Genomic DNA, 12,147 nt, shown 5'->3' with positions numbered 1-12,147 from the left:
AGCTTTCGCCCGATTTACACTCATATGACCACAGAGGCTAATTTTTTGCTCCGATTTAGTTGAAATTTTGCACAGGGAGTAGAATTAGCATTGTTGCTGTGCGTGCCAAATTAGGTTGAAATCAGTTCAGATTTAGATATAGCTCCCATATATATGTTTTTCTGATTTCGACAAAAATGGTCAAAATACCAACATTTTCCTTGTAAAATCGCCACTGCTTAGTCGAATAGTTGAAAAAACTATTCTAGTTTTCTTAAACTTCTAATACATATATATCGAGCGATAAATCATAAATAAACTTTTGCGAAGTTTCCTTAAAATTGCTTCAGATTTAAATGTTTCCCATATTTATACCCTTCACCACCACTGTGGTACAGGGTATAATAAGTTTGTGCATTTGTATGTAACGCCAAGAAGGAAAAGTCTGAGACCCATCGTTTAGTATACCGATCGTCTTAGAATTAAATTCTGAGTCGATTTAGCGATGTCCGTCTGTCTGTCTGTCCGTCTGTCTGTTGATGTATTTTTGTGTGCAAAGTACAGCTCGCAGTTTTAGTCCGATGGTCCTAAAATTTGGTATAGGGTCCTGTTTCGACTCAAAGACGATCCCTATTGATTTTGTAAAAAATCGGTTCAGATTTAGATATAGCTGCCATATATATTTTCGCCGATCTGGTCATAATTGGCGTGTATATCAACCGATCTTCCTCAAATTCCGTACATCCGAGTATTTTATGAGTCTCGAAAAACTTGCAAAATATCATCAAAAGCGGTTCAGATTTAGATATAGCTCCCATATATAGCTTTCGCCCGATTTACACTCCTTTGTCCACAGAGGCCAATTTTTTGCTCCGATTTAGTTGAAAATTTGCACAGGGAGTAGAATAAGCATTGTAGCTATGCGTGCCAAATTTGGTTGAAATCGGTTCAGATTTAGATATAGCTCCCATATATAGCTTTCGCCCGATTTACACTCATTTGCCCACAGAGGCCAATTTTTTGCTCCGATTTAGTTGAAATTTTGAACAGGGAGTAGAATTAGCATTGTAGCTATGCGTGTCAAATTTGGTTGAAATCGGTTCAGATTTAGATATAGCTCCCATATATAGCTTTCGCCCGATTTACACTCATTTGCCCACAGAGGCCAATTTTTTGCTCCGATTTAGTTGAAATTTTGAACAGGGAGTAGAATTAGCATTTTAGCTATGCGTGTCAAATTTGGTTGTAATCGGTTCAGATTTAGATATAGCTCCCATATATAGCTTTCGCCCGATTTACACTCAAATGACCACAGAGGCCAATTTTTTGCTCGGATTTAGTTGAAATTTTGCACAGGGAGTATAATTAGCATTGTAGCTATGCGTGCCAAATTTGGTTGAAATCGGTTCAGATTTAGATATATCTCCCATATATAGCTTTCGCCCGATTTACACTCATATGACCACAGAGGCCAATTTTTAACTCCGATTTAGTTGAAATTTTGCACAGGGAGTAGAATTAGCATTGTAGCTATACGTACCAAATTTGGTTGAAATCGGTTCAGATTTAGATATATCTCCCATATATAGCTTTCGCCCGATTTACACTCATATGACCACAGAGGCAAATTTTTAACTCCGATTTAGTTGAAATTTTGCACAGAGAGTAGAATTAGCATTGTAGCTATACGTGCCAAATTTGGTTGACATCGGTTCAGATTTAGATTTAGCTCCCATATATATGTTTTTCTGATTTCGACCAACATTTTCCTTGTAAAATCGCCACTGCTTAGTCGAAAAGTTGTAAAAATGACTCTAATTTTCCTAAACTTCTAATACATATATATCGAGCGATAATTCATAAATAAACTTTTGAGAGTTTTCCTTAAAATTGCTTCAGATTTGAATGTTTCCCATATTTTTTTACTAAAATTGTGTTCCACCCTAGTGCATTAGCCAACTTAAATTTTGAGTCTATAGATATTGTAGAAGTCTATCAAATTCTGTCCAAATCGAGTGATATTTAAATGTATGTATTTGGGACAAACTTTTATATATAGCCCCCAACACATTTGACGGATGTGATATGGTATCGAAAATTTCGATCTACAAAGTGGTGCAGGGTATAATATAGTCGGCCCCGCCCGACTTTAGACTTTCCTTACTTGTTTTTATAGACAATTTTGCCAAAATTTCTATTGAAACTTTTGTCAGACTTTCTGCCGACAATTTTGTTAAAATTTTATTTCTGTAGAAAATTTTGTCAAAATTTTATTTCTGTGGAAAATTTTCTCAAAATTTTGTTTCTATAGAAAATTTTCTGAAAATTGTATTTCTATAGAAAATTTTGTCAAAAATTTGTTTCTAAAGAAAATTTTGTCAAAATTTTATTTCTATGGAAAATGTTGTCAACCATTTTTTTTTATCTCTATAGAGAATTTTGTCAAAATTTTATTTCTATAGAACATTTTGTCAAAAGTTTATTTCTATAGAAAATTTTGTCAAAATTTAATTTCTATAGAAAATTTTGTCAAAATTTTATTTCTATAGGAAATTTTATCAACATTTTATTTCTATAGAAAATTTTGAAAAAATTTTATTTCTATAGAAAATTTTGTCAAAATTTTATTTCTATACACTGTATAGAAAGTTGTCACATGTTGTTGTTAACTAAAGAAACAAAAGCTTTGTTTGATTGTTCACTACTAATGTGGATTCAGCGTAGCTTCTAAAAATAAATTTCGTGTTGTTGCATTACTGCAGTAACAATACGAAATGAAAACAAGATCAAGGGATTTGTAACTATATGAAAAGATGATGCACAGTGGGAGATGATTCAATTTGTAAGAAGAAAATTCCCAAATGTTTTCTCCATAAGAAGTTAGCATAAAGGGAACAAAATTGAGTTATCTCTCCCAGCCAGATCTATACTAAAGGCTGTGAAAAGGTTCATTCGCCCGAACTGAAACATGTACAGTCTAGGCGTGTATACATTTGTATCTGGCGTTTTCTATTCAATGGTTCCATAGATCAGATTCCTTGATGTAATTTGTTCATAAAGCTCGAAAAATAATTAATTGTAAAATTAAAATATAATGCATTTGGACGTTAATCGCCTGTTTCGGTATCAGGCTAACAGGAAAGATAATAAAAATTTTATTTCTATAGAAAATTTTGTCAAAATTTTATTTCTATAGAAAATTTTCTCAAAATTTTATTTCTATAGAAAATTTTCTCAAACTTTGAAAAACAATAAAGCGGGTTTCGCATGATGGTATTCAAAGGACTAAATGTTTTTAAGTGATCACAATTTGGCCTATAGTGGAAGGTATGTCAAAGTTTTTTTTTTGCTAAAATAAGCTTATTTAATGTCCGATTTAAATAAAGTATATTTAACAAAATTAAAATCAATTAAAAATAAGACAGATTTCTTTTGTAAGGGAGAAAGCTTTGTGATCCAAAACACATTAAATCCAAATTAAAAACAAATACAAGTCATACAGACAAAAACTGATAAACAAGAAAGCATTTATTCATAATATATATTTTTTTTATCTCTTTACCATGACTATGAGTGGATACCATTATAAATGCTCACTCCTAATGAGTTTTCTATATTCTATGTAATACTTTCTTTAAACATATTCGTATTTTGCTATTTATTCTTAATTGTGTTCATTTATCAATAGAAACAGACAAAACACCACAAAAATTTGGCATTTTTTACTACGTGTTTTTTTTTTTGTTTTGTTTATATAGTAAATAAGCTCTACTACAAAGATTTTTTATCGTATGCTTTTGATAACTACAAAGCTTTCTATTTTTAATATCTATAGTTATTTATATTGTATATGATATATGCACATAAAAAGTAGTGAAGAATGGATTCTTGGGGAGTTAAACTTACCGCATTGTGTCTTCTTCGTGGAGGTGATCGCTTATTCCATAATGCCTCTAATTGATCAAAGTGTTGGGATTGGGCCAATGCCGCTTGTTCGGGACCAAGATTGGTTTGCGATGTTATCGTCTTCATTTCAGCTATTTTCGATATTTCTTCCATGCTAGCCGATACAGAGAAGCGACGCTTTAAACGTTCATCAACTTGAGCCATCATAACCGATGCTGTCAGATGTCCATATTTCTTTTGCCAGGTATAGGTATCGAGGGAGACTTCCTTCTTGAGCAAACGTTTCATTTGACGTTTGGGTCCTTGAGGTCGTAAATCTGCAAAACGAAGAAAATGAGAATATACAAATTTATGTAGAATATTAGAAGTGATTTTATTTTCATTTTTATTTCTATAGAAAACTTGGTCAAAATAAAGTGAGGTTAAGGCAGTACGACCAATAACTTATTTGTGGCTGAAAGTAAAACTTTACAACGGACGTTGTGGTGCTAAAGTTAAAGCCAATCGAACGATAATGGATCTAGGTTAGGTATAATGACAGCCCGATATTTCAGGTTCACTCCATTCAGTCCATTGTTATACCAAAGTGGGAACTTCTCTCTTATCACTGATGGCTGTCCGATTCGGTATTTAGCTCTTCCTTTTTATGGCAGAGTCACTCAGAAATGTGACCAGCATTACTGAGCGTGGATAATCGATCGCTAAAAAACTTTTTGGTGTTTGGTCGAAGCAGCGATTGAACCCATGACCCTTTGTATGCAAGGCGGGCATGCTAATCAATCGGACAATTAAGTTGATAATATAACTATACTAGAGAATGAAGACTCCGAGTTGGACACGCAATTTGAGTCGCCGCTGACCATTTTGGGTCATATCGATGGGAATACAGCCGCCAATTAATCAAAATATATTTCTTTAAATCTGAAGAATATTCCAATTTGATTTATTATAATAGGTTAGGTTAGGTTAAAGTGGCAGCCCGATTATGTTTCAGGCTCACATAGACTATTCAGTCCATTGTGATACCACATTAACTAAAAGTACCTATTTCATATGGGCATTTCTAGTTTTAACCGCTGAACCTTCTCGATTATTTTCTTTTGTTGAACCAACCAGATTGTTCCAAAAACATTAGCAGACTGCTTAAGTTAACGTTTGCCAGGTCCGCCAGTAATCTAAAGCTTGTAAGTTCTCTTGTGAAACCTACTTTGAAATTTTCTAAGTAGATTACAAAAAAAAAAAAATTAAAATCGAACTTTTGCATAGGAGTCGTAGGAATTTGAATTTGTCAAAAGAAAACAAAAAAGTTGGGATTTTTTTTGGAAAAAGAAAGAAAAAAAAGGAGAGATACGAAGAAAAGTTCAGTCAAGACAAAAATTTATTTTAAATTTAAATAATTAAAATAAAAAGGAATCAAATTACAATAGCGAACAGAAGAGATTAGATCTGAGGCACGAAACAATCAATTTTATCCTAGTCCAAAGGAGGAAGAAGTTGCCAAAGGGAGTCGCTTTTCAAATTGTTCGTCTCTGATTTTATATCGGGCCAGTGAACCGGATAGCCGCTAAGAGAGGATTCGTTAAAATCTTTATGAATTATATAAAGACTGGCAGATAAAATGAAATTATCTCATACGTATCGAAAATCTAAGTTTAGATGTTGAAGGCTGTCCAAAATCTCCATATCAGACCAAGAAGGACCAAATAAATTAATAAATACTCAGGAGGATTATTAGTATGATCTAAAAGGGAGCCTTTAAAAATAAATAACCAAGTATTACACAAGAATCCATATATCGACCGTCCTGGCTACCATCTTTATCCATCGTTCAATTCATCGTTTTAAGCCACTATACATTAAATCACTTACAATATTCATAGTTCTAAGATTCATTTTACCTCACGCTAGTTAAACAAACGCTATATATATATCCTTTAAATGAAAAATCCATCGTCATCAGGCCTGAGGACTACGTGGGATTATTTTGGTAAGTCTTTACAGATTTATTTAGTAATATATCGTTTGAGTTAACTCGCCTTTTCATTGCATTTATTCCAATACTCCACCCTTAATCTGTTTACACTATATTTTACATAATATAACTCTATTAATTCTGTTCATTTACTTATTAATTCCATTTTACTCTAAATATTATATCATAGTCTTATTCGAGGAAATAACCAGTTATTTTTAAATACATATCTTAATTAAAATGATGAACTAGATTTTTTGGCGACCGTGAAAGGAAAGGGGATCTTAAACGACATAATGTAACATTATCGGAATTATACCAGGTTGAACCATCTGCCGTGAATATCATTCCATAACATTTTCCACCATATATTGACACTCACCCAATCGCATATAATCGACACTCTACATACATATCTCACACATACATAAAGAGCTACCTTTCTACACTTGTACTAATGAGCCCGAAACAATCTCTAATGGCAAAGAACTGCCCCAAGACTGAGCACGGCCGGGGCCATAAGGTAGCCAAGGCCAACTAGAGGTATAATCGCAAGAGGGATCATTACATAAATGGCGCCCAACGTGGGGCCTCAGTGTAAACAAAAAAAAATCTGCACAAATATTTAAGAAAAATTGAAAAAAAAGAAAAATAAAACTGAGGTCCAAATACAATTACAATCACACACTCGCAAACATTTACACGTACAAAGGGTTTTCCGAAAACTCTTTTGGATTTTTCAAGTATTACATATGTGATGCTGATACCAAAAAAAAAACAAAAAAAGGTAGTATGCACAGCTTAAAACAAAAGTCATATTCTGGACATTTATTTTTGAGTAGTCTTGAAAACATACCTCAGTAACGACTGTTTTGGACAAACATAAACAACACACTTATAAATATACACGAAAATTATTATCTTAGGCAGTAGGATGATTTTATATAATATATACCTGGATATATAGTGGAAGTATATAAGTAAGATGACTTTTATATCTGGACTGTTGCTTTGGTTATATACATCTTTGAATATATTTCTACAACAATTTTTGTGTTATTTAATGGAATGATGATTCATTTGTGTGTCGTTTAAAGGTTTACCTTTCCGAGTAGCGGTCAAATAATTACGTTCCAGAAGAAGTACCAGTGTTAGTGTTGTTAGAGCTCATTCTTCTGAAAGACAAATAGGTAGTCTAAATGAAGATACGATTCGCGTCATGATATCGGATTCAATCACGGAGATGAGGAATGATCTAGCCTCTAATATTGCTAGTCAAATAGAATATTTGGTTCGAAATTTAAACGTAAATTCGACGGCGGCAGGGACTACCGCAAATGTTAATCCTTCTGTAGGAAATGAAGCCCAGAATCGTCCCCTCTCTCATGATACTTCCGAAAGGACAATGAATATCATAAGGAATTGGAAGCTCATATTTTCAGGACACAAAAATGAAATTGGCATAGAAGAATTCATATATAGAGTCCAGATTATGACTACGAACACGTTAGGTGGGAACTTTGAACTTCTGTGTAAATACGCTCATTTGTTGTTTGAAGGCAAAGCGCAGGATTGGTTCTGGAGATACAGCCGGAACCATGATTTAACAAACTGGGTCGAACTGACCGAATCCCTGAAAAGGCAGTATAAATCGTGTTATAGTGACTATGACATAAGAGACGAGATAAGACGACGTAAACAACGAACCTACGAATCATTTGATGATTTTTACGATGCGGTTGCACTGTTGGCGGACAGACTGAATACACCTATAACGGAAGAGGAGTTATGTGAAACATTAATGCGTAATCTAAGAACCGAAATTAGACATGAGTTACTCCATGTGCATATAACTACCATATCTAATTTAAGGAGAGCCGTAGGACGCCATGAGAAATTTGTCAAAGATATACATCCTTTGCACAAATTTAGACAAAGCAAGGAGGTAGGGAAAGTATCTCAAATTGATAGCCCATGTGAGGAATTTGATCAGGCTTTTGAGAGCAGTGAAATTTCGGAAGTAAAACGGGTCCGGGTATGCTGGAACTGTGATGAAAATGGTCACTCTTATAAGGATTGTCTCAGAGAGAGAAAAATATTTTGTTTCGGGTGTGGTCAAAAGAATTCATATAAGCCAACCTGTTCTAAATGTAGGCAATCGGAAAACCCCAAGGCGGATGTCCTTCAAAAGAAGAAAGGACATCCGAAATACCAATTGCGAAAATAAATGATTTCCCCAAAAGTTATTGCTATATAAAAGAGACGCGATCTATACCCTATATAGAAACATTGTCGAACAAAATAACGTACAAGAACAAATTCAAAAAGACGCGTAGTGCGATTCGTATGCAAACGTTTTGGAAGCATAGAAAATCCCTAAGAAAATATGTAATAGCATCCATAGCTAGAAATGGTTGCGACAATAGACCGTATGTTCCACTGAATATTGAGGGTAATCTATATTTTGCGTTACTAGATAGCGGCGCAAATAAAAGTGTGATTGGGGGAGATTTAGGCAATAAAATACTAACATCTTCACAATTTAGTAAATGTCGGGGTATCGTCAGAACTGCCTACGGCCAAAAACAAGACATATGTGGGCTAGCGAACGTCACCGTATCTTTTCAAAACCAAAGGAGGAATATTGAATTTTTGGTCATTAAATCTATAAAACAAAACATCATCTGTGGGGTAGATTTTTGGGAAAAATTTAATATAAAAATTTCACTTGGAAACGAAATAGCTGGATTGGAGCCTGTGGAAGCTGAATCGGAACATATTCAACTATCCAAAGAGCAGACGCGAAAATTGAATGCCATAGTCGATCTGTTTCCTAATTCAGAGAGGGATGGATTAGGTAACACAAGTCTGATAGAACACCATATAGACACCGGTGATGCAAAACCAATCAAGCAGAAATTTTATCCGATATCGCCTGCAAAGGAGAAACTTTTGTGCCAAGAGATTGATAGAATGATATCTCTGGGAGTTATTGAAGAGTGTCCTCAATCTCCTTGGTCATCACCTGGGATATTACTAGTGAAACCAGAGAAGATTAGATTTTGCTTAGATAGCAGAAAACTAAATTCCGTAACTGTAAAGGATTCCTACCCAATTCCCAATATAGAGGGCATTTTATCTAGGTTACCAGCCGTCAATTTTATCTCAAAGGTTGATTTGAAAGACGCATTCTGGCAAATCAAACTAGATGATTCGTCTAAGCCCAAAACGGCATTCACCATTCCAAATAGACCATTGTATCAATTTACTAGAATGCCTTTTGGGCTCTGCAATGCGCCCCAAACCATGTGCCGATTAATGGACATGGTCATACCTTACAATATGAAATCTAGAGTATTCGTCTACTTAGACGACCTATTGATAGTCTCTGAAAATTTTGAGGAACATATGTTACATCTGCAAGAAGTAGCTTTACAGTTTCGTAAAGCTGGTTTGACTATCAATATTAGGAAAAGTAGCTTCGTAATTAAACATGTAAAGTATCTTGGATACATCGTCGGGGAAGGTGGAATTAAGGTAGACCCAGAAAAATGTAATGCGATATCGGAATTTCCACCGCCCAAAAATATTCGTGCTCTTCGTCAATTCTTGGGTATGGTAGGATGGTATCGAAGATTCCTAAGTGAATTTTCGACCACCACCTTTCCCTTAACAGAACTTCTTGCAAAGAAAAAGACTTTTAAAAAGACTTTTAGAGGCACAACAATCATTTGAGCTTTTGAAATACCAGTTGTGTAATGCTCCCGTACTAGTAAACGCGAACTTTGACAAGCCTTTTATAGTCCAATGTGATGCAAGTATGGTAGGAGTGGGAGCTGTTCTAGCCCAAGAAGATGATGAGGGAATAGAAAAGCCGATAGCTTTCATGTCACAAAAGCTAAACAGAGCGCAACGAAACTATACCACTACGGAATTAGAATGTTTAGCTGTAGTATTGGCAGTGAAGAAATTCCGGCCGTATATTGATGGACATGAATTTAAAGTAGTAACCGATCATGCCAGTCTTAAATGGCTGATGGGACAAAAGGATTTATCTGGCAGATTGGCAAGATGGGCACTAAAATTGCAAGGGTTTAATTTTAGAATAGAGCATAGACGGGGAAGACTCAATGTTGTACCTGATGCTTTGTCGCGGGTATTTGAATACGAGTCAAACAAAATAGCGGAAATCGAGCTTGAAGTTGTACCGTCTATAGATCTGGAATCTCAATCATTTCATAGCACACAATATACACAATGGCGATCAGAAATCTTACGAACAAAATTTCCTGATTTTAAAGTGGAAGGACCTTATATATACAAGAGAGTGTCAAATGACACCATTATGGGCACTAATAGTTACTCATGGAGGCTTTTAGTGCCTACGGAATTAAGGGAGTGCGTGCTGTATGCTGCCCATAACTCACCCAACGCAGCACATTTCGGAATAGCCAAAACAGTGGAAGTGGTGCGGCGATATTTTTATTGGCCCAGACTAGTGACTGATACTAAAGATTATATACAGAAATGCGAAATATGCAAGGTTTCTAAGGTGCCAACAACAGTGTTGAAACCCCCCATGGGGCAATTGATAATGACAGAAAGACCTTTTCAACGTCTTTACATTGATCTTATTGGCCCGTTACCAAGAACCAAGAATGGAAATATCGGTATCCTAATTGTTTTAGACCACTTTTCAAAATTCACGTTTATGAAACCGCTGAAGAAATTGGTAACAGGACAGATCGTATCTTATTTAAGAGATGAAATTTTCTATTGCTATGGCGTACCGGAAACTTTGGTATCAGATAATGGAACTCAATTTAGGAGTCGACAATTTGAGAATCTGCTAAAGAAATTTGGAGTAAAGCACCAGTTCGTAGCAAAATATAGTCCACAAGCAAATGCTAGTGAACGAGTTAATAGGGCGATAAATGCGGCTCTTCGATCCTATGTTGGAGACGACCATCGTTAGTGGGATCTTTATTTACCAAGTATAAATTGTGCAGTTAGAAACACAGTACACTCAGCCATAGGGAAATCCCCATATCAAGTAGTATTCGGACAAAATATGGTAACACATGGAAAAGATTTCGAAATTTTGAGACGTTTAGAAATGCTGGAAGAGAATGACACGCGACTGCAACAATCAGACAACTTTTCTCTGCTGAGAGACTCCATTCAAGCCAAAATGAAGGACGCATATACGAAGAATGAAAGATTATACAATAGAAAATCCAAAAGTAGGAAATTTGAAGTCGGCGAAGATGTAATAAGGAGGAATTTCGTTATAAGCTCAAATCCTAAACGTTTTAGCGCTAAACTGGCGCCATGCGGTATAAGAGCAAAAGTTCTGAAACAAATAGGGAATGTGTATTTGGAGTTGATGGACAACGGAAGTGGCAAGGTAGGAGTATATCATATAAAAGATATTTGGAAATAGTATTATTATTATTAATAGTTTTTTTTTTTTTTTTTTTTTTTTTTTTTTTTTTGTCGTGAACTATTTGTAAGTTCTCTTGTGAAACCTACTTTGAAATTTTCTAAGTAGATTACAAAAAAAAAAAAAAAAATTAAAATCGAACTTTTGCATAGGAGTCGTAGGAAATGTGACCAGCATTACTGAGCGTGGATAATCGATCGCTAAAAAACTTTTTGGTGTTTGGTCGAAGCAGCGATTGAACCCATGACCCTTTGTATGCAAGGCGGGCATGCTAATCAATCGGACAATTAAGTTGATAATATAACCATACTAGAGAATGAAGACTCCGAGTTGGACACGCAATTTGAGTCGCCGCTGACCATTTTGGGTCATATCGATGGGAATACAGCCGCCAATTAATCAAAATATATTTCTTTAAATCTGAAGAATATTCCAATTTGATTTATTATAATAGGTTAGGTTAGGTTAAAGTGGCAGCCCGATTATGTTTCAGGCTCACATAGACTATTCAGTCCATTGTGATACCACATTAACTAAAAGTACCTATTTCATATGGGCATTTCTAGTTTTAACCGCTGAACCTTCTCGATTATTTTCTTTTGTTGAACCAACCAGATTGTTCCAAAAACATTAGCAGACTGCTTAAGTTAACGTTTGCCAGGTCCGCCAGTAATCTAAAGCTTGTAAGTTCTCTTGTGAAACCTACTTTGAAATTTTCTAAGTAGATTACAAAAAAGTCGTAGGAATTTGAATTTGTCAAAAGAAAACAAAAAAGTTGGGATTTTTTTTGGAAAAAGAAAGAAAAAAAAGGAGAGATACGAAGAAAAGTTCAGTCAAGACAAAAATT

The 12,147-nt window shown here is 34.9% G+C and overlaps 1 protein-coding gene across 3 annotated transcripts in view; it reads right to left on the bottom strand.

The window, feature by feature from the left end:
- The window catches only part of LOC142238399 (protein qui-1), a 257,385-nt gene that overhangs the window by 30,677 nt on the left and 214,561 nt on the right, over positions 1 to 12,147 (bottom strand). For all 3 annotated transcript variants that reach the window (XM_075310038.1, XM_075310039.1, XM_075310037.1), the window contains exon 16: positions 3,886 to 4,202. In XM_075310038.1, coding sequence (XP_075166153.1) covers positions 3,886 to 4,202 — 317 coding nt within the window. The remainder of the gene's footprint in view (positions 1 to 3,885; positions 4,203 to 12,147) is intronic.

Source organism: Haematobia irritans, chromosome 5, assembly GCF_050003625.1.
Source record: "Haematobia irritans isolate KBUSLIRL chromosome 5, ASM5000362v1, whole genome shotgun sequence".
Lineage (NCBI taxonomy): Eukaryota > Metazoa > Arthropoda > Insecta > Diptera > Muscidae > Haematobia > Haematobia irritans.
Note: the sequence above shows the minus strand (reverse complement) of the source record. Positions and strands in the feature narration are given on the sequence as shown.